A 24,480-nucleotide genomic window follows, 5' to 3' on the forward strand; every position below is an offset into this window, starting at 1 on the left:
CCAACCCCCTGCTTACCATGATGTGGCCACTCCATCCAGGGATGTTGAGGTTGCTAGAAGAAATTCAGACGAAGACGAGGAGAGAGGGCAGTGGGGAAACAAAGCGGAGTTCATCTTGTCTTGTGTTGGTCTCTCTGTCGGCCTGGGAAATGTCTGGAGATTTCCGTACCTGGCCTATGAAAATGGCGGTGGTGAGTGAAGAAAGTTGAATTTGAATTGTAGCTAAGATGGTGATATGTTTTAGTGATAATGAGACAATCGATATTGATAATGCTGGATATTATTGTTTACGCTTTGTTTATATTGGAGAGAGTATAACTTCAATGTTGCTGCTTATGTAATTGCTGTTGTTGCTGCTGCAGCTGCTGCTGCTATCGACGCAAAGATGACATGTTAATGATGACGGTCGATGTTAATGGCAGTTTGTATTGACGGTGGTGGCTGCGGTGTGGTTGTCGAGTTTGAGCTGGGGTTGGTGGTGATTTTAGTGATGTTACTTTACATATGGGTGAAGTGGTGGTGATTATGAGAAAAATGAAAACAAGTAACTTAGGTGCAATGCATTGAATTTCAATTTACTTATTTACAAACGTAAACCCTTTCAAACATTTGAGAGAAAAAGATCATTATGTCTTTAAAAAATACTCCGGGAAGTCGAAAAATAAAAACAGCTAGAACGTGAGCTAGAACGATCTGCCTTCCTCGAGGCCCGGTCAGTCACATCCTATACCATCAGGTTGTGAAGCAAAGACCTCCTCTTTTTTAGCCACACTTTCTTTTTTGCTCTAAATCATTTGGCTTATATTTAACTCATAATGGTTTGATGTATTTTATTCGAATGTATTTCATTGAATTCCGTTCTCAGCCGCCTTCCTGATCGCCTACCTTATTCTCCAGTTGTTGATTGGTAAACCCATGTACTTTATGGAGTTGGTTATGGGACAGTTCTCTGGCAAGGGACCCACCAAGGTCTGGAACATGAACCCCGCAGCTAAAGGTACGAACTTTTCTGATCCATGGCAGAAAAGCTTGAAAAAGGAAATTTAATTTTTAAAATGAAAATTGTGATATTAGGTCAACTTGTGACTTGTCCTTTATGTCCTTTAGGCTTTCCACTTCAGAAATAGGATTCAATAGTTGGATGTCACATCCGCCCAGCAACGAGCAGCTTAGTTCTAAGCAAAGACAATCGGTACTTTTTATTCTTCATGCTAGCTCGAACTTTTTCGCATGTCTGTAATCAGAATGTATAAAAGTCAAAACATGATCAGATTTATAATGTTTTTCTCCTCTGGATACACTTTTATGCTCGCGGAGAAGTATTTCATAAGGGCGTCCGCCATTGTTCCGGTAGTTTATAACCAGTTACCTATTACTATGCGTCATTACAAGGGAAGTGACGTCACGACAGTTGAACCCTATTGGTGTTAACTTATGTGATGTCGGTGCGTTGTCTCGACTTGCAAAATCACACATGACCTCATTGGACTCAGAAATGAACCGGTACCTGGCTATACGCAGTGACAGATATTGTACAGTTTGAAATGGAAACGTGGGTTCATATTATGATCTGCTAGAGAAATTTGTTAATTACTATATATACTATGAACCACCTTCACCAAGGAAAATACACTTTATAAATGCACATGCTTGTTCATGAAGTGAAGTCTCCATGAGCCCCTGACCATTTACGACTGTTGCCTTGCATTTTGATCTCCAGGTATAGGCGTGTCAATGTGTATCATCTCTTTGATAGTCGCCATTTACTACAACATCATCATGGCCTACACCCTCTACTATTTTTTCTCCTCCATGCAAGAAACACTGCCTTGGACAGAGTGCACCAAGGTAAATTATCCCATGATGATATGGTAATGATGATAATGACGATGATGATGAAGAAGATGATGATATTGTTGATGTTGTTAATGATGATGATGCTCTCATGATCATATGATGATGATGATGATGATGATGATGATGATGATGATGATGGTGATGATGACGACGATGACGATGATGATGATGATGATGATGATGATATTGTTGATGTTGTTAATAATGATGAGGCTCTCATCATGATATGATGATGGTGATGGTGATGATGATGATGATGATGATGATGATCATGATGATGATGATGATGATCATGATGATGATCATGATCATGATGATGATGATCATGATGATGATCATGATCATGATGATCATGATGATATGTGTACTAGTAAAAGCTAGAAGAATGAATATTTAGGTAGAGGGAGACATTGTGGGAAATGAGAGATTTATCAACCGAGGTGCGAAAATGGGTGACTCATATTATTTTCTGTATTGAATCTGCTAATGACAGGTGATGATGATGATGGTGATGATGACGAATATGATGAAGAAGATGATGAAGATGATGAATGCAATGGCCATGAAGATGATGAATATTTGATGTTGGTATCAATGATAATGGTAATGAGGACACTGATCATTCTTTTTTTTCCAACCATTCAGGAGTGGACGGAGAAATTCAACTGTGTTGAAGATAGAGGAGAAGTCCTCGACGAATGCAAAAAAACTTCAACAACCAATTGCAGTTGTACGGGGAAGGCTGACATCGATGGCATTCTTGGATTCGCTTGTACACCCCCCAAAAAAACAGCGTCTGAAATATTCTTCTAGTAAGTATAAAAGATACTCCTCAAATCTCTAAAGTGTGACCCACGGTTTCAAACCAGCATTCTGTCGTACTGAGCAAGATGCTGAAAGGCGAATATAAATTTGATATAATAAGAATCGTAGAATTCTACTTGTAGTTATCGCAGTTTTAGAAGCTATTATTTATAATTGTCATCACTTAGATAGACGGAACCCAAATTTCTCTGGGTTATAATGTGCGTACTATGGTAAATCTGAAGTTTCAATCACTCCAATATAATATTCTTCCGTACTTTGAAAAAAAAGTTTTTGAAAACTTTGGCCAGAAAACTCGTCCCCGATTACAATGACTATCATTATGTCCAAAAAACAGCTCTCGACTTCATTAAGTCCCATGTTTGAGAGTTTTTAAAAATGAATGAGGGGTGGGGTGATTTTAATCAATCGATATTTGGAGATCGAGTATAAGTAGTAGAAGTAGAAGTAGTAGTAGTAGTAGTAGTAGTAGTAGTTAGTAGTAGTAATAGTCCTTTAGAACTATAGGCCCATGGAGCCTGAGTTTATCCCGGTTTCTATAGCGTGAAACGGACAATAGCAATTGCGTGCTACCCTTTGATAGGACGCTAGTCTATTTCAAAGTACTTTTCGCCAAATCTATCAGACCCAGTTACCCAAACATAGCTGGGTGGACAGGGGGGTCAGAAAGAATCTCGACTGCACCCGGAATCGATCTTGGTCCCTTTGCATGTGAAGCGATTACTCTACCAACTGAGCTAACCGTCCCCCCGAAGATCGAGTAAACTGGTCAAATGTTTAAAATCGTGATTTTGTTTTTCTGAGTACGACTGCATTGGTAGGAGGCGTTTGGTCATAACTTTGGAAAGGTGCATCAGTGGTACGTAAGCAACCAGATCGATCTCAAATATGGGTGGAGTTGGTTTCTCTTTTTAGCTTTCCATTCATCCATCCAGTCATGATTAAGTGTCTGGTTCAGATAGATCTGGTGGACGTCGTTTCCCATAAACGAGGGTCTTATACAAAACTTGCGTGCAAGGAAACAGTAAGAATTCCGAATTTAATTAACCAAATGGGCTTGAAAACACTTATATTTTTACATTAAAAAAATATTGGATCTAATGAGCTTTTTGAGTTTAATATTACTTTCAATCCTGAAAATATATGCCACACACATTCACAAAAAGACAGATTCTCCCCCCCCCCCTCTCTCTCTCTCTCTCTCCCCTTTCCCCTTTCTCTCTCTCTTTCTCTCTTCCTCTCTCTCTCACACACAAAAACATACACACAAAGACACACACACTGGGTGGAGTTCCTGACCTCCCATAGCGGGCAGGGAGGCACATACTGTCTTCTATCCCCTTATATCTGTTTTCCAACATGCTTTCTGTCTTTGTTTTGGAATGAGATTACTTGGTTTTGTCCTGGCCCTGGCCGGATTCCTGGCTGGGAGGGAAACAGTAAAATACATAGTTATTGTTTTCGGAGATGATATTTTTCCCTTGTAAATCATCTCTCTGTGATGTATTATTATATTTGTTATTTTGAATGTATAATGCAAGCAATTGAGTGTATTCCTCTTTTATGGATCTTGTGCTTGTGTCCGGATGAGTCTTAAATGTGATCTTAAACAAAGTACATTGATGGTGTGCTCTTAGATTCTACATCTGATCCCTATTTGTTCCCAGTTCCCATTTGTCTTTTTTTTCTCTTGGGTGCTTTAATTGTAATTCTAAAACTTTTTACCATCCCATTTTCTTCCTTTTTACTAGCGCTGATATAACCTAAATGTGTTGCAAGCGCTGTAAAACCCTTAAAAACAAACAAAACATAACACACACATACACATACACACACTCAAACACACACACACACACAAATACACTCACTCGCACATAAACATTAATGTTGAACATTATCTGTGACCCAACTTAAAGTCTTCGATCGTTTTCAACTCCAATCTAACACATGGTCCTCTTTTTTGTATTTACAGCGAAGAGGTCATCCAGAAAGCAGACGGTGTAGACCCAGATCAGATGGGAGACCCTCTATGGAAACTTGCCTTGTGTCTTCTCTTGTCTTGGATTGTGGTCGTCTTCTGTCTCATCAAGGGTATTAAGAGCTCTGGAAAGGTATTGACATTGTGATAAATAAAATAGATAAAATAAATACAATTCCCTTTATTCATCCCATAGGGGAAATTTGTCTCTAGGGTCTATTCCAAGGGAAGACTAGAATAACCCAGGAGTCAGCCGCAATGCAGAGACGCAAATTAAGCTAGGACGAGCTGTCTTGCTCAAAGCCACACAGCGCAGCGGCGGGTGATCGAACTCGGTACCTTTCGGGTACGAAGCAAAGACCGTACAGCTGAGCCACGCTGCCCCTCTCTGAGGTTCTTATGGCAGCCTCAACACTAGTTAATTGGGAACAAAAGTGTGATGTAAAAAAAAAAAAACTGGTTCCAATCTCATTCCGGAGGTGTAAAGGATCTGCTGATTTCAGAGTGATGGTATCTTTTTAATAATATATGCTGGTCAACAATAAAAATCCTCGTTCTTTTACACCCCGTAATCCTTTGAATCTGCCTATACATCCTGCTACTAAAGTAGTTATGTCACCTTATGATTCATATTGTAACCTATTCATTATTAGTCTCCGAAGAACTGGCCACATAAACACTTCCAAGGATTTTGGAATCGGAAAAGTAGAGGGCATGACGTCACGATTTTTCTTCCCTATTAGAATAAATCAGCAAAGCATCAAATCTAAAAGAACATTATCCGTCAAATAAATGCCTCCTTCCATTTTGAGATCTCTTTTTGGAGAGAAATTCACGAAATTTTCGAAATACTTTTTTTTCGGCTTAAATATTGTTGTATCCCTAATCATGCAACTAAGAGTGGCCCTTTAGAATCATACAGCACACGGATTTATATCTGCCTTTGTAACGGCAATAGTAAATGCATGCTAACATTTGGGTTGGACGTCAGTGAATCGCAAAGTACAATCTTGACGGAACTCGAGATCTACCGGTTATTTGCTTGCATGTGGATTACTCTATTAATCTTCGGGAAAGAATGTTAAGTTGAAAAAGGTTTACGAAAAGTATAGCTTCGACAAGTAAAAGACTTAGCAAGGCGCTTTTCAATTATCCCAGGGATCTAATCAGTCCCAAAAATATTTCTCTGCATTTTTTTTTTTAATTTCGTCGATTTTATGTTTTATTGAAGACAATTGACGTTGTTTCTTCAATTGACAAAAAGTAAAACTTCACATTTTTACTGGAGAATCGCTTTTTGGCACCCGAGACAATTCACAATTACTGGATAAACAACTCAATGAGAAAAGTATGCATCGCAATACTTAGTACACTTAACATTACTCAAGTATTTTTTCAGCCAAATTCCATTTCTTAAAGGCCATTCCCAGTCGCAGTTGGGCTCCATTTTTGTTAATATAGATAGAATGCGCTTGGCCAAGGAGTTCACAACATTGCCATCCGGAAGTATATAACGGACCAACACACAAACTCTGTAACCATGAACTTTTATAGTCTGGTTAATACAGTTTAATGAGAACAACTCACAAACGCGGATGGCAAAAACAATAACAAAGGCCTGAGTGACGTCATCTGCATACTATCTATACTATCAATAGTTTTCTCTATCAAAAGACACTCCTTGATATCTGATTGGTTCGAGTCAACTCACCGATCAGACATCTTTACAGCATTAACAGGCAAACATATGTCATTTAAACAAAATGTTGTAATAATAATAATAATAATAATAATAATAATAATAATAATAATAATAATAATAATAATAATAATAATAAAAATAAAATAATAATAATAATAATAATAATAATAATAATAATACTAATGATAATAATAATAATAATAATAATAATAATAATAATAATAATAATAATAATAATAATAATAATAATGATAAGCATATTTCTATTGCGCCATTCGTCAAAACCTCAAAAAAGGGACATTGTTTTACAAGTCCAAGCAACCAATATCAAAACATTAAGAGCATAAAACGGGAATCAAAAACATTATCAATACAAAAGTCACATACAGTATATTTAAAATTCAATTAAGTATAAATATTTTCTGAAAAGATATGTTTTCAGGATTTTTTATTTGAAAATGTCTATTAAGGTCGAAAATCTCACAGATTGAGGGCGATCATTCCAAATCGTTGGTCCGAATTTCAGAAGAGACATATCGCCAAAGTATTTAAGTTCAGCTTTGTATGTTTTGATCTGATCTTCTACCAAATTTAATCCACAGCCCCGAGTCGCTATTTTTCGGGGTGCCCTCATGCCAAAAAGTGATTTTCAGATTAATATGACCAGACATGTCAGATTTTGATGTGGTGATCTAAATTTTAAAAATATAAACTTAATCCAACCTTCTTTATTATGACTATAGTTTTCAGCATCTAAATCACCCCTTTTGAGATGTTTGGTCACAAAATTTGTCGGTGAAATTAGTTTCAAACTTCCATTTTATTTTTTTTATTTTATCCCCCAGGTCGTGTATTTTACTGCTACATTCCCCTACGTCATTCTGATCATCCTTTTGATCCGAGGATCCCTCCTAGACGGGGCCATCGACGGTGTGGAATTTTTCATTGTACCTAAATGGGAAAAGCTGAAGGACATTGATGTAAGTTAGTTAAAAATTAACGATTTTTTTTTTAAAGCTGGCACTGGGACAGGATTTGAGAAAAAAAAAATAAAAAAGGAAATATAGACACATAGATAACCACGCCTCTCAGACAGTCATCATAATATAAACAATGGCAGTGATTGGTAAATATAGAAAACTACGTTGGGACTACTACAATCCTCCATATTAATTTACTTTCAGTTAAAGGGAAAACTAGAACATAGAACATTAATTACATAAAACACAATCTGACGTCTGTTGAAAAATTACAATTACTCAAATTTTGTTGCTATAGTATATATATATATATATATTATAATATATATATATATATATATATATATATATTATATATATATATATATATATATATATATATATATATATATATATATATATATATATTATATAATAATATATAGACTTGATTTAATTTTTCCTCACAGGTCTGGGTTGCTGCTGCCGGCCAGATGTTTTTCTCGCTCGGTGTGTCTTTCGGAGGTATCATCATGTTTGGAAGTTACAACAAATTCAAGAATCAAGTCTATTAGTGAGTAATATAATATGATGTTTCGAAATGGGCTTTAACAGTCATGACGTCACTTCCCTCGTAATGACGCATAGTAACTTAGTAACTGGCTCTAAACTATCGGAACAATGGCGGACGCCCTCATGAAATATTTCTCCGACGAGCATATAAGTGTATTCAGAGGAGAAAAACATAAAGTTGATCATGTTTTGACTTTTCTGATCGCATGACATATGAAAAGTTCTAGCCAGCATGAAGAATAAAAAGTACCAATTTTCTTTGTTTAGAACCACGTTGCTCGCCGTTGCTGGGCGGACTATTGAATCCAAATTGGAGCCTTGGGTGGGGTTCTTGACTTCCTATAGATGGAATGAAGTTGACGTCACTCGGGTCCTTGTTATTGTTTTTTGCCATCCGCGTTTATGAGTAAATCTCAACTGCCTTAACCAGACTGGTTACACAGAGTTTTGTGCGTTAGTCCGTTAGACTTCCGGATGGCAATGTTGTGAGCTTCTTAGCCAAGCGAATACTATCTTTAGTGGACAGAAGGTCACTTATTGTGTCTTGTATACCCCTACATCTGTTTTCCAACTTGATTTCTGTCGTTGTCTTGGAATGAGATGACTTGGTCTTGTCCTTTTCCTGGACAGGGTCCTTGGCTGGGAGGGAAACAGTCAAATGTATAGTTATAGTTTTGGGAGATAGTTTTTTTCCGTTGCAAATCATCTCTCTGTTATGTATTGTTATAGTTGTTGTTTTGAATGAATAATGTAAGTATTTGAGTGTGTTTCTCTTAGTGGGATCATGTGCTTGTGTCTGGATGAGACTTTTTGGTGAACTCAAACTAACAGCTCTTAGAATTTATATTTGTTTCCTGTTTGTACCAATTCCCCTTTGCTTTAATTTTTCTTGGGCGCTTTAATTGTAATTCTAGATTTTTTTTTACTATCCCATTTCCTTCCTTTTTACTGATATGACCTAAATGTGTCGCAAGCGCCATAGAACCATTAAAAAACAAAAACAAAAAAAAAACACCCCCACACACTCACTCGCACGCGCACACACACACACACACACACACACACACACACACATTGAAATAAGTAATGATTGTACAATATCAAACATTGAGGATGGTACAGATTTTGTAATTAAAATTGGAATTCTTTGGAAAGAAAATACACATAATATTTTATCTTGACTGTGACCCTCTGTTTCAAAAATGTATTATGTCAAGATGAACTCGGTGCTGGAAATCAAATTTATAGCCAAAAATATGAAACCTAAATTTCATACATTACCCATGCCCAAAGTTCATATTATTTCATATCACATTAAGCAGTTAACTAACCGCCTTACTCCAGAAAAACAACAACATTTATTTTAAAATTTGGCCGATCGATTTAAATGACCCTCATCTAAGCAAAAACTCTCAAACCTGGTACTTCGCAAAGTCTTCCGTAAGTCCCAGTTTGAGAGTTTTTGCCAAGATGAGGACGAGTTTTCTGACCAAATTTTTAAATACATTTTTTCCAGACTGTAAATTCACTTTTCATGCCCCGATTCATCTCGACTTAATACCGTATTAAGACGATGGATCCCAATTTTTGTTTTTAAAAAAGTGATATAGGAGGGATGGACTAGATTTAAAACAATATAAAACAATATAAATATTCTCTATGCATGAAAGTTTCACAGAGCATAATTTAAAGGCTTTTAAAACCTATTTAAGCGCCAAACATCACTTTTGTGAATGGATTAATGGGCGCTAGATAACTATATATATATATATATATATATATATATATATATATATATATATATATATATATATATATTATGATATTAATTATATTATTATTAGCTTTGATACCATACGATAAAAAGCATGATTTAAACGTATTTTTACAGTTGGTTATTGCCGCTGTTTTTATATCCAAGATTGTTTTACAAGGATTAATAACTATAAAACGTCTTTGCCTTTTAACAGTGATTCCCTGTTTATCAGTATCATGGATTTGGTCACGAGTGTTATGGCCGGCTTTGTCGTCTTTACCACATTCGGAGGAATGGCCAAGACAATTGGGACCACCGTAGAGAAAGTAGCTAAAGGAGGTAAGCATAGACGATTTCAATTTCATATAGATATTTTAAATGATATTATTCCACCCCTCTCATTGGAAAACCCTATCATTTCATAGTAAATACGTAATCGTTGAATTTAGTGGGCCCTTCGCGTTTCGGATTCGTGTAAAACTTTAACTTTCTTCATAAGCCAGATAAGCAGACACAAAATAACATTTTTGTCCGATTGGAACTTGAATCTGACCTATCGGGGATCACACAGAGGTCAAACAAGGTGAAATTACAGTCAATTCCATTATCAAATTTATAACTCCCATAATATCAAAAATTTGATAATTGCAAATAACCAAAAAATGTAAACAGGATTTATATATATCACATGCACAAACAATTTTACATTCATACTGCATTTCAAAGAGTTATTGCCCCCTATTTACGTCGTCCTTTCTGAAAAAAAAGCATATTTTTCCGGAATATCACAAAAACTGTTGATAAAACTATAACTTGTAAAAAGAACAGATAAAAACGCACACAAAGAACAACATTATTTCCGAATTGCACATAAATCCGGTAATCGACTTTTCACGTGTCGGCTTAGAGCTTTGCTGGTAATATTTTAAATAAATGCGTTATTGAACAAAGAGAAGCTAATGTTCAAATTTTAAATGAATTTGGTGAGTGAAAGTTCAATTATGTCAAACAGTAGCATAGTGGTTGCAAGATGTGAAGTTAACATTCCATACCGACTATCAAATCTCTTTGGAGGCAGCGTGGCTCAGCGGTATGGTCTTTGCTTCGTACCCAAAAGGAACCGAGTTGGATCATCCGCCGCTGCGCTGTGTCACCTCGCCCTAGCTCAATTTGCGGCGCTGCATTGGTCTGACGCCTGGGTTATTCCAGCCTCCCCTTGGAATAGATTATAGAGACAAATTTCCCCTATGGGATTAATAAAGGAAATTTTATTTTATTTTTAAATTTATTTTCTAGAATAGAAGAATAGCGAACGAAATGGCCGAAGCCACATTTTGAGACAAGGATAGATTCAACGTTCTCAGACTGGTGCTAAGCAAAACCGACTTCATCTTTTATTTTGCTCGATCTATCCTCTTCACGCATCATTGGAAGTATGTTAACATCAGATAAGTTTTTACAACCTTGTGCATTTCCAGGTTATGGCCTTGCTTTCGTTGTATACCCCGAGGCCTTGTCCAACCTACCGCCATCACAGCTTTGGTCTATTCTATTCTTCTTTATGTTGTTCACACTTGGACTTGATTCAGAGGTACGTAACAACAACGGTTGTGATGGTGGTGACAACGATGAATGGGATGATGATGATGATGATGATGATGATGATGATGATGATGATGATGATGATGATGATGATGATGATGATGATGATGATGATGATGATGGCTATAAACAAATCTAGTTTAAAATGATGAGTCGTTTTGAGTCCACTGCCATTGCTGTGCAATGCTTATTCTCAAAGTATGTGGCTCTGGTCACTAAAAAGAGTGACCCATGCCATGAGTTAATCCTTGCGTGTGAAATTGAATTTATTTCAAAGGGCAAGTTTCTGGTATGAACTAACATCTAACCGTTTTCACCAAGAGCTCAGTAACAACACAGTTACATCTCGTGGCGAAAACAGTTAAGTCTAATGAATGTTAAACATCGCTGGTAAAGTAGAGTAATGTATTGAGTAGTTACAGGGTGATATCAAAACTATACATGGTCCATTTTTATTGAACTGGATACACATCAATGCTTATTTGCATTCGCTACTTATCAACATAGTATTATTCTCCAGTAGTGAGTATAGTAAGTTTTTGAAAACAGAATAGTACACTACAGAGGTTACTCTTATTGATGTAATGCGTTTAGGTAAAATGCTCAATCATCCTCCAGCCAAATTAAACATACCAACACATAAAACCTTTAACCTTAATTGTCTGATTGATATAATCTAGTGAAAACTAATTATTAACAAATCGTCTAAAAGTAATAACAACAAAGAGCTGAGTGACACCATCTTCGTTCCTTCTATATTAATCACCTATCAATAGAACACAGTGATTGTTAAGGTGTAGAGAAGTGCCAGAAGACAATAGAGAATGGGGACGATCTATATTATCTTTCCATGTGCTCGAAGTCATTGGTCACATTGCAAAATGTGCTCAAAATGACCCACATAGTGAACAGTGTTCCCAGTTTGAGAAATATTCAACGTCACAATTGGTCATTTTGCTCAGCATGACCCGTGGGTATGTTTACAAATTTCTTAAACAAAGCAGCGAGTTTCCATTTATTGTACAGCAACAAAACATGTGATCGGTGACTCGGTTGGACGAAAACATGAATATAGATAGCTCCCATTAAAACTTTTGCGGCGATGGGGAGTCGAACACAGGATCAGACTGGTAGGGCACCTCCGCCTGGCCTCTAATTTCGACGATACCTATCACTTCAAAAAACGTGGATTTAAACGTATTAATATAATTTTCCCAATTCTATTTATTCCGAATAAAAAAGATCGAAAGAAGAAAAATATAATTTATTGTAAATGACAAGTTAGAACGGATGTGGCTTTGTGGTCTTGTATGACACTCACCCTCTGGTCTGTAGGTTCCTTGTTCGAGTTTTGTTGTGGGCGGCGCAAGGTTGAGTCCTTGGTGGAGAAATCCCTTTATTCATTTTCCTCACTGTACTCAGATGTTGACTGAGTACCTGGCCGGTAACAGTGTTGTTTAGCAGGGAGGTACATGCTGTGTCTTCTATCCCCCCATACCCGTTTCCCAATTGTTTCCTGTCATTGTCTTGGAATGAGATTACTTGGTTTTGTCCTGATCCTTGCCGGAGTTCCTTGGCTGGAAGGGAAACAGTCAAATGTATAGTTATAGTTTTGGGAGATGATATTTTTTTCCTTGTAAATCATCTCTCTGTCATGCATTGTATTATGTTTAGGTTACATATTATATTGTATGATTGGTAAACATTTGAGCGTATTCCTCTTAGAGGGGACCTGTTCTTGTGTCTGGATGAGACTTTTAGGTGATCTCAAACTAAGTACTTTGACGGTGTGCTCTTGGAATCTACATCTGTTCCCTATTTGAACCAATTCCCCTTTGTCTTACCTTTTCTTTTGTGCTTTAATTGTAACTCTAGAATTTTTTACTATCCCATTTTCTTCCTTTTTACTGGCGCTGATATGACCTTAATGTGTTGCAAGCGCCGTAAAACCCTTAAAAACAAAAACAAAACAGTGTTGTTTCTGTCAACAATAATAGTAATGGTGCCTTATAGACAGTTATGTCTCGATATACACAAATGTTGCTTTTGGCTTAAAACCCTTTGTAAAACGGTTTTAACTCAATTTAGTGAATATTGCGCAACATAAAAGCCCATTTAAAAAAAAATCTAAGCTATCAAGGACTCTTTATCCAAACATATTTATAATTTTCTGTGACTTGGAATATCTACATTGACACTCAAATGCTATTCCCATTGCCACTGCTCAATATTTTAACACACTTTACTCAAGTTCATGGAATGAAGATCATAATGAACAGAGCTGTATTTGGTCAAATGAAATTATAACACCTAGGAAGACAACGTGCTGCTTACATATATAAATTGTCTAAGAGGATATTTGGATATTTCAAAGCGCCTAGAGCATTGCAATAAACCATTAATAAGTAAATTGTAAAATTACTTTTTTGTATTGATTTCCAGTTTGGGTTTATGGAAACCATTTTGACGGGTATCCAAGACGAATTCCCCAAATTGAGAAAATACAAGAGTCAACTTAGTATTGGTTTGGGCATCATCTGCTATTTCCTGGCTCTGCCCTGCACCACCCCAGTAAGTAAAGTTTAATTAAGTCTTATTTTATTTAGTAATACTGGTTAGGGGGCTTTTGGTTTCCCTTGTGGACCGAGGATGGAAGTCACTTGCCTTTCTTTCTATCCCCTTATATATATATTATATATATAATATATATATATATATATATATATATATATATATTTATTGATATGTGACCCATCGTCCTAAATTGGTACTACGTTCGGACTGGCTAAGGTGCTGAAAAATGAATATATTGTGACCCGAAATTTGAGCTTAACCTGCCTTTAAATGAGAATTAGAAATAATGTTACTCTAAGAGCCAAAATACCAGATTGGGGCGACGGGTCACGTATGGTACTTTGTTTTGTTCTGGAAGAAGAACTGTTAATGGTTTCATCTGATCATCGTATGGTGTCATCTGTTAAGAGGACAATTTAAATGGAATTTCTTTTATTCGGAGATGGGCTTTTTATGTCGTCGATCATCTCTACAGTATAATATGTAATTGACGTCTTGTGTCGGTATCTTTCAATGAGATACATTTTTTTTCTTGGATCGACTCCCGTTCTGGTTGTCCTAGGCTTTTTTTCTTGAGCGCTTGGTAGATATCTAGATTCGAAATTGTATGACTTTTGGTCATATTTCTTTTTATTTACACACTGAACTGATCTACAAAAAATCCTCCAAAAAAATAATCTTTCAGTACCTAAACGTTTTGTCTTTTTTTTTTACCTGGGGGATGGGACGTGGATAGTGCCGTGATATATTTTTAAAAATGATATTTTCTTTTTTGTACCGCCAAAGATGCCAAGGCTTCATTCGCTCACTGTTTCATTGCAGACGGATTTGCGGCGGTTCCAGTTTATAAGCTAATTTTTAAAATACTTAGTTGCTGAAACAGACATTCAACCTTCTCGTATGTCATAAATAATTAGAAAAAATAGTTTTGATGCTCGTCTGGCAAAGATACTGACGTACTTTAAGATTAAAATAATGGAAAACCTATGCCAAACAAAGCAAATATAAAACCATCCCGCCCCAAAAAAATAAATCAACTTCCATCTACTGGGTTTGACCTTAGATTTCACATTGTAAAATTAAAAAATAAAAAATAAAAAAGAAAGAAAGAAAGAAAAAAAGAACATGTCCGGATAATATTGAATTACATACATCATATGCAACATACATATTGAGCGGCTATGTGGTCTAGTAGTATGACAATCGCTTGCGGATCGGAAGGTCCTGGGTTCGATCCTCGCTCGGCGCATAGTTGAGTCCTTGGAAAAGGCTCTTTACTCACATTCTCTCATCGTGTTCGAGTGTAAAATGAGTACCCGGACGTTAAAATTGTTATATCGCCTAACAGGCATCATGTCCGGTCCTAAATGTTAAGTGTTGCTGTTGGCCAGAGACACACTGTAAAGCGCGTTGAACACGTTTAGTGGGTGTTGCCCTATAAAAGCTCAATTTCTTAAAATATTGTTATGACGATAAAAGCACCAAATTGTCCACTAGATCGGTTTCTCTCTGGTGTAATGATAGCACAACTATCTGGCAACCACAAAATTTGGGTTTCGATGCCTAGTTAAGTGAGGCTTATTTATATTCTTTTGTCTTATATTTTTCGTTTTCTTTGGCTCTTCTTTCATTCGATACTTTAAAATAAATTCCCTTGCACTTGTCCCTGATCATCAAATTTTCACCAACATACTTTAGATCTATCGAAATCTTTAATATATGTGACTCGTCGTCCCAAAACAATATTTTGTCGTGTTAAACTAGATGCCAAAAAGGGATTTTTAAGTTAATATTACAAGAAATTTGATATATTGGTTTAAGCCAGTTTAAGAAATATTATCTATTCTCCTCAATAAAGTATCAAAGCTTTACCCTAGTCCTCATTATTTTGACAATAAATTTAATTATTATCATTTAATTCATCTCCACATATTATAACCGTTTTGAGACGATGGTTCACATATATCTGAAAAATAGCACAATAAGATGATTAGAGTCAATAAAAAATCGCACATCTTTTTCTGATGATTTTCTACAGGGTGGCGATTACGTCGTGACAATCATGGACCATTATGGCGCTGACTTCTCTGTCCTATTCTTGTCATGCTTTGAGGTCATCTCTGTTATGTGGGTTTACGGTAAGTAATCTTATTTAAATCCGCTATCCACACATGATAATCGGCTTCAACAGTCGTGACGTCACTTCCCTCGTAATGACTCGTAACTTAGTAACTGGTTCTAAACTATCGGAACAATGGCGGATGCCCTTGTGAAATAAATACTTTTCCGACGAAGATAAAAGTGTATCCAGAGGAGAAAAACATTAATCTGATCGTGTTTTGACTTTTATACATTCTGATCACATGACATGTGAAAAAGTTCTAGCCAGCATGAAGAATAAAAAATGCCGATTTTCTTTGTTTAGAACCAAGCTGCTCGTTGCTGGGCGGACGTGACATCAGACTATTGAATCCTATTACTAAACATCTTTTTTCATATGGCTAAAACACTTTACTGCAAATATTATAGTCAGATTTTTTTTTAAAATAAGTGTCGGGCGCGCATTTTTCTTATTTTTCTCAGCTTTCCCCCAATGCTCGGCTGCAAAAATGTGTATGAACCGATGAATCAATTTGTCTTAAAACAAAAGGAAAGGATTTCGCGTATTACATCTATATTAAAATCGAGAACAAGTAAGGATCGGGACTCATAGAAGATTTGCATTATCAAAATTATGAATTCGTTAAAATGGAATGTTTGGTTAATTAAAACTTTAGTGATATACATACAGTATTTGAATATGAAGCAACGAATGGCAATTTTCAACTATCAGACATCTACATTTTATAACTATCACTAGATATTACTGATTAATACAAATGAAAAGGAACATTACTCGCATCCAATATTATCTTGATTGTAAAATTTTAAGAAATAGCTTGTGTTTATGTCAAAGAGGAATACATAAATTTAATGTAGACTGGTCAAAAGTAGAAATTCATCAATTTATGATACAGTGTTTCCACCAATATGTACATGAGTTCAACAGTAACAACAACTACAATAACAAAAAGAACCAAGAAATACTGGACTCATCAACCATCACGTTCTGATGAAGATGAAGTAAAGGAGAAATGGAACGACTACGGAATGATTCCGAGTATCACTTTATCCAATGAAATCCCATATCACTGTGAGCGTAATCCAATCGAGGTCATTGGGCCTAAGCAGAGGGAAAGATTGAGAGGAGGAATACCAAATTTACCCTCACCGACGAGGCAATAAATGATATAACAAGGGGAGGCTGGGAAAAGGCATGCTCCAACCTTCGCAAACTGGAGAACTACATTTCATTTGATAGAGTGAGACTTGGAATCATTCCGTAGTCAGCAAAACTAAACATGTTGGACGAGACATGACGCCTGTTAGGCGATAATACAATTTTTGTCGGATAGAGACAACACTGTCAACGATCAGGTACTCATAATTTTATATCTAAGTACGGTGAGAGAATGTGAGTAAAGAGCCTTTTCCAAGGTCTCAACTTTGCGTTTGTCGAGACTCGATTTATTGAGAGATAATGTGTATGGCGAAATTCAAGGATCGTCTCTATCACAACCGAGCAATCGCAGTAAATGTTTATATTCTATTGTCTTCTGGTACCTCTCATCTCGTTGCATTTCTCTTTGTTTTAAAATCAATAATTAGGTGCCAATCCCACTTAGTTTCGTAAAATAATATCTCCCATCTCTGAAATATTTTCTGCGTCTGGTTGGCTCTCCTTAAGTTAAAAGCAGATTTAGGTGACTGTCTATTTATTATATTACATGTTTTGACTTGAAATTCTGGTCCAAAAACTCGTGGATATTTGCTCTTTTCCAGTAATACCATTTTATTACCACAAAGTATCAACTTACACATTTCTTCTCTTCTCCCAGGTGTTAGGCGTTTTATGAAGGATATAGAATATATGTTAGGCTCCAGACCCCACGGATGGCCTTACTGGGTCTTCTGCTGGACCATCACGTCACCCTTGCTTATTGCTGTAAGTATTTTATACCATGTTTTCGACTCAGTACATTACTTCTATCGTGTACTCCTAATATCTCTTTTAACTTATTCTATCATTTCCTTTTACTGGCCCTTAATAAATGATTTATGTGTGTTGCAAGTGCCGTGAAATATCTAAAAACAAACAAAGATAATATGATTTAATGGATACATTTAAAACATTCACTTGATTCATACTTAAGAGGAATTTTTTGTGAGTGTTTTCTCGAAAAATGACCGAGAAAACAGAGGCGTCAGCCACAGTGCAGCGCCGCAAAGTGGGCAGCATGGGATAAGTTTCTAAGTTTCTTGTTTTATTTTCTTCAGCAAAGTCTCGAACCCGGTGGAAGTGAGGGGTCAAAATTATCTCATAAGATACTTTGAGTTGAGAGTTTTTTCCAATGAAGGACCGAAAAGTAACTCCTTCTGAGAGTTCTGTCCTCATAATAGTGGCTGAATGCGTTTGCTACCTGTTTCAGTCCTTACTCGTTGATTTATCACAAGAGAAACCAGGAGGAGGAGGAGAAGGAGGAGGGAGCGTGTTCTTTAATTCATAATAAAGAATCATACTTTTAAAATTGTATGTTTATATTCCTTATGTTTCCTCCTCAGTCGTTGACCATCTACCGAATGGCCAAGTATAAAAGTCCGCAGTATGATAACGATGAAGACTATCCTGAACATGCTCAAATCATCGGATGGATTCTTCTGACCGTCGCACTCTGCCCAGTCCCCATCTTTTTCTTCAGGAGGGTAATCAAATCTCTGGCGCAACCAGAAGGCGAGGTAAAAAAAATGGATGAAAAATCGTAACAAATTTTGTGACCTATAGTCTCAAAACGATTATTGACAAAACAAAAGAGCTTTTATATTGCGCAACATATCTATTAAACCCTGGCCAACAGCAACATTTAACATGATGGACGGGGCATGACGCCAGTTAGACGATATTACAATTTTTCGAACAGAGACAACGCTGTTAATGGCCAGGTACTCATTTTACACCTGAGTACGGTGAGAGAATGTGAGTAAAGAGCCTTTTCCAAGGACTCAACTATGCGCCGAGCGAGGCTCGAACCCAGGACCTTCCGATCCGAAAGCGAGTGTCATATCACTGGACCACAGAGCCGCACATAATGGTTAAATGAAATTGTATTTTCTAGACTTTCTTAACATATTTATCGACTAAGTCAAACCTGATTGGTGTTGACTGTGCTCAAATTGGACGTAGGTCGGGATAAAAGTAAAAATAAACAAGAATCAGAAAATGAATGTATCTTAATAAAAGTTAAAGAAACAAAACTCAGCTCTCCTCTATAATTCTCATTCTCTAATTCTCCTTAGTGTTTCATTCATCGTGGGTTTTTTTTTATATAGGGGAAAAACCCGAAACGTCCACAGTATCTGTCTTCGTTTAAATATTGAAGCTGATATCTCCATACTTATCGTTATTTTTTCCATCGTTACGAATAGAAATGAGTCCCAAGCTTCCTATTTGGGACTATAAATTCAATTCCCATGTCTAATTCCTCCTGACATGATATTGCTTAGACACAGCAGATATATATGTGAACATAGGTCATAATCGACGGGTACTTATTTGCAGGTTTAAGTAATGGAAATGCTCTCAACCCGACGTATAATATTGTCTATTACAACAATGTTAAACCAAACCCTTACTCGTGTCCGATTGTCAGAGATGCAAAATATGTGCACCTTGGTCAGGATGGTTAAGATGAAGATACAAGTCAAAAACAGAAACGGGAAAATTTATATATATATATATATATATATATATATATATATATATATATATATATATATATATATGCATACACACACGCTATATATATATATATGCATACACACACACACACACACATATACATATATTATATATAATATATATATATATAATATATATATATATATATATATATTACTCTCCTCTGTGAAGAAATGCATTTATAATGTGCGAATATGTGGTCTTGTGGCATGACCCTCGCTTTTGGATCGGAAGGTCCTGGGCTCGAGCCTCGCTCGGCGCATAGCTGAGTCCTCGGAAACGACTCTTTATTCACATGCTCTCATCGTACTCAGGTGTAAAATGAGTACTGGCCGTTAACAGCGTTGTCTCTGTCTGAGAAATGGTATTATCGCCTAACAGACGTCATGTCTCGTTCTTTATGTTATGTGTTGCTGTTGGCCAAGGACCGTTTCTAAAGCTCTTTGAGCACGTTTTGTGGATATTGTGCAAAATCAAAGCTCAACTTATTTTCTTCTATTTTTAAAATAATCTTTAAATTCAATTTCAGCCATCAGTCATTCCAACACGATAACGTTTTGACCATTTTGGGTCACGTAAATATGCACATTCATACAGCCTATTTTTATTGGGCTCGGAGTGCTTCACAAATATAATTTTTATTTATCTATTTATCTATTTATTTGTTTAGTCTATCATTTATTAATGTATTTACTTGTTGACTAAAACAAAACAACCTCAGAACTATTCATTAAAATGTATGTCAGAATCTTTCTTATCCGACTTACCGACTAACTCAAATCGGAGTGCTATTGTATTGTCTATGCTCAAATTGTAAGAGAGAAAATAAAAATAAAATAAAAATAAAATTCCCTTTACTCATCCTCAAGGGGGAATTTGTCTTTAGGGTCTATTCCAAGGGAAGACTGGAATAACCCAGGCGTCAGCCGCAGAGCAGCGCCACAAAGTGAGCTAGGGCGAGGTGACACAAGGCCACATAACGCAACGGCGGGTGATTGAACTCGGTACCTTTCGGGTAGGAAGCAAAGACCGTACCACTGAGCCACGCTGCCCGCTACTAAAGTGATATTTTCCTGGTAGCAAAAGTCTATTGTATATCTTTAATAGCTCCCCATGGGCGGTTGGGTGCGCTAATTCTAGCGGAAAGTACTTCAAAATTAGAGTCCTATCCTAGGAATAGCAAGCATTGCTATTTTCTGCTTAATACTATGATACCGACATAAACTCTGGCTCCATGAGCCTTATGGCTCTGAAGGACCAATGTATTTCATGATATGGTATTATCCTAATTTATTCATGTTAGCATCTTTTCATGTTAGCCCGATTCTGTTCACAATATACTTAAAACACGCTCTGAAAGAAGTTCGAAAAGTCATTCCAAAACCAACGACTCATATTGAGAATGCAATCCCTAGAGAAATCGCCTATGCAGATGATGTCGATTTTATTGGATCAACACCAGCAAATATAGACATCATACAAAATACCCTCATGAAATATAACCTCCAAGTCAATGCCAATAAAACCGAATTTACAACAATATCGAGGAACAAAGAGGAATGGAAAAGAACAAAGAAAGTCGGCTCACTAATTGGAGACACCGAGGATGTACAAAGAAGAAAACAGCTATCAAACGCCGCACTCAGTAAACTCACCAATGTATGGATTAGAGGTGACAAAATAGAGAAAAACCACACTGAAACTGTACCATGCTCTTGTAAAACCGGTACTTCTGTATAACTGCGGCACTTGGGGCGTTGACAAAATCCGAAGAACATCTGGATGCCTTCCGTCGCACACAGCTAAGAAGGGTACTGGACATCAAATACCCAAAAAAGATCTCAAATGAATCACTCTATAAGATCACAAAAGAAAGACCAATCTCCCTTGACATTTTACAACAACGATGGCAACTTTTCGGTCACATACTACGCAGGGACAAAAACATACCAGCTAACCAAGCCATGTCGGGATACTTCCAAAAACACGGGAACCTTTTCAGAGGAAGACCGATCACAACACTCCCTGTGATCCTAAACAAAAACCTCACAACACTTGGACAAAGCATTAGTCTCATAACGGCAGGGACCTTGAAAATCTGAGAATCCTAGCAGAGGACCGGCAATATTGGAGACACCTCACACAGGAAATACTGGAAACAGCCAAGGCGACCCGATCTTTCGGTCGAGACGCGAAAGGCATCTAAGTCAAGTCAAGTAGCATCTTTTTTTTCCAGTTTTGAACAAACGGAATGAGTAACATATCTTATTGCGTTCATTTTGGTTTTTATGGTATGGATCCCACAAAGAACAAAATCTTGTTTTGTTCAACTTCGTATGATTTTATAGCAATCTAATTTAAAATATCTTGGGAAGTTTGATGCTTGAGAAACGATAGAATAAAACTTGCCTCTTGACAATCTAATTTAAAATAATATCTTGGGAAGTTTGATGCTCGAGGAACGATAGAATAAAACTTGCCTCTTGAATTCTAAATCTCATCCCTCAGTGCATTGAAGTTTGATAATAATAGAAACTTTTATAAAATTAATTAGTCAAGTCTTAAAATGTGATTATATATTTTTTTTCAGCGACTCAACTACATCTTCAAGCCCACGAAGGACTGGATACCCAATGATGGTCAGGCATACCTTGTACCCGAAAATGGATACCCCATGACCAAACAAGGGGTCGATAACCCAGCCTTAAATAAATATTAACTACCGCTTGATATTAACACGCTCATCACCAAATTATATTTTGCATCAAGATTTATTCACTACTGCAATATATGTGTTCTTCTTAAGCTTATTTTTATTTATGTTTATTCATTTTTTCGCGTGTTTTTGAAAATCAGATTTTATTATCTAAATGGCATTTTAAGTAAGGTAGCGTTTCTTTGATCTGGGGAGGGTTAATCATTTTAGCATGTAACATTGCTACAGCCCTTCCTCTCTTGAATTATTTAACCCATTTAAATACTCTATATCTGAATTCTACTTTTACAATCCATCTTTTTCATTTTATATTTCAAATGGCATTTTAAGTAAGGTAGCGTTTCTTTGATCTGGGGAGGGTTAATCATTTTAGCATGTAACATAGCTACAGCCCTTCCTCTCTTGAATTATTTAACCCATTTAAATACTCTATATCTGAATTCTACTTTTACAATCCATCTTTTTCATTTTATATTTCAAATGGCATTTTAAGTAAGGTAACGTTTCTTTGATCTGGGGAGGGTTAATCATTTTAGCATGTAACATTGCTACAGCCCTTCCTCTCTTGAATTATTTAACCCATTTAAATACTCTATATATGAATTCTAATTTTACAATCTACCTTTTGAATTTTATATTCCATGTCTTAGATCGGAGATAGGGGTGAAATGATGTTTTTTCCTCATAAATAAACATCTTTATCGGACATGGTATGTAAAAGGTGAATGAATGTAATGTTAAATTGTCTGATTGATTTTAGCTTTTATTCAATACACACGGGATAGAAATAGAGCAGTTGAAGATGAAAAGCATGTGTCAATTTTAAATCTGAATAATTATTATACATAAAACAAATAAATTGAGAGAAAATTTCACTTTCTTGTAATATTTCACCTCATTATAGTGCAATAAACCCTGTCTCATGTTGTAAATTTAGGTAAGGGAGAAATCTTATTTCTAAAAGTCTACCTTTTTCCAAGACTGAAGTTGGTTTATTCGATTTATTGCGTTCAAAAATGTCCAAATTGATAATCAAATCGAAAGATAACAATGGAATGTATTTGGACAAAATTAAAAATTCCATTGTTTGATTTAAACAATATATTGACGATCTTGGTATTTGTAAACTCTTCACATACTCTTTCTTGTATATTAAGAATATATAATAACTGAACACAATACTTCAATCGACAGATTGTTCCTGACAAACGCCCCGCTAAAAAGACGGTATACATTTTTATATAACGCATTCATTTAGTACATGCATTTATTCTGGTTTATATTGTTAACTTTTATAATTTTATATTTCTCTATTCCGTTTACTATAAACAAAATATCTATTTTATGTTAAATCACAAAAGGACCTCGAAGACAGTACTTTATTCTTCCATTTAATTGTTTAATTACGTGATATTCGATCTAATGTTTTATTTTAAAAACTACAAACTGTTTTAAAAGTAGCTTGATATAAAGGGCCATGTTTTAATAACACAAGCATTTTTTTGATATTATATTCAGTATTTGATATTTTTTATATTCCCGTTGTATTGCCCACGTATATCCAATGTCAAATTGTAAAATCGCAATGAAAATATTGAATGAAATAAAGTTTACGTAATATTTTATATCTACTTTTGAGTTGTCCGCTTTAATTTATCTCCAATCATTTTTGATCAGGAATACCCGTATTGCTTATATGCGGCTCCTAAAAATGTGTACTATTTCAGACTGCTAAAGTACCTAATCATGAAGATTAGCAACAAACCTTTTTAGTCTCGATTTAAGCCCTCACCATTTTGTGAGTAGATCACACCAAAATCAACATCCAATTTTTTACTTGACATAAATTTGTCTTGTTTTTGTATTGTTTTGTTTATGTTTTTTTCTATCCAAGAGATATATTAAAATGAAATCTTGCCCTGCCCTACCAACTCCCCAAGTGTCCGTGCAGTATTAGGAGTTTCCTTTTTTTGTCGAGGATCTCATGCTCTCTCTCTCTCTCTCTCTCTCTCTCTCTCTCTCTCTCTCTCTCTCTCTCTCTCTCTCTCTCTATCTCTATCTCTCTATCTCTCTACTCCTCTCTCTCTCTCTCTCTCTCTCTC

At 36.0% G+C, this 24,480-nt stretch overlaps 1 protein-coding gene across 4 annotated transcripts in view; it reads left to right on the forward strand.

The window, feature by feature from the left end:
• LOC144970871 (sodium- and chloride-dependent neutral and basic amino acid transporter B(0+)-like) overlaps positions 1-24,009 on the forward strand; it is a 73,495-nt gene extending 49,486 nt beyond the window's left edge. For all 4 annotated transcript variants that reach the window (XM_078910989.1, XM_078910988.1, XM_078910990.1 and 1 more), the window contains 14 exons: positions 1-191; positions 866-997; positions 1,721-1,848; positions 2,503-2,669; positions 4,655-4,793; positions 7,208-7,342; positions 7,792-7,895; positions 9,865-9,989; positions 11,129-11,241; positions 13,695-13,823; positions 15,865-15,964; positions 17,765-17,871; positions 18,489-18,662; positions 22,253-24,009. The exon at positions 1-191 is cut by the window's left edge and continues 2 nt beyond it. In XM_078910989.1, coding sequence (XP_078767115.1) covers positions 1-191; positions 866-997; positions 1,721-1,848; positions 2,503-2,669; positions 4,655-4,793; positions 7,208-7,342; positions 7,792-7,895; positions 9,865-9,989; positions 11,129-11,241; positions 13,695-13,823; positions 15,865-15,964; positions 17,765-17,871; positions 18,489-18,662; positions 22,253-22,381 — 1,873 coding nt within the window. In that variant the 3' untranslated portion in view covers positions 22,382-24,009. The remainder of the gene's footprint in view (positions 192-865; positions 998-1,720; positions 1,849-2,502; positions 2,670-4,654; positions 4,794-7,207; positions 7,343-7,791; positions 7,896-9,864; positions 9,990-11,128; positions 11,242-13,694; positions 13,824-15,864; positions 15,965-17,764; positions 17,872-18,488; positions 18,663-22,252) is intronic.
• Positions 24,010-24,480: the final 471 nt, after the last annotated feature.

The sequence above is a fragment of the Berghia stephanieae genome, chromosome 4 (genome assembly GCF_034508935.2).
Source record: "Berghia stephanieae isolate SIO BIC M18660-M18661 chromosome 4, UCSD_Bste_1.3, whole genome shotgun sequence".
NCBI classification, from domain to species: Eukaryota; Metazoa; Mollusca; class Gastropoda; order Nudibranchia; family Aeolidiidae; genus Berghia; species Berghia stephanieae.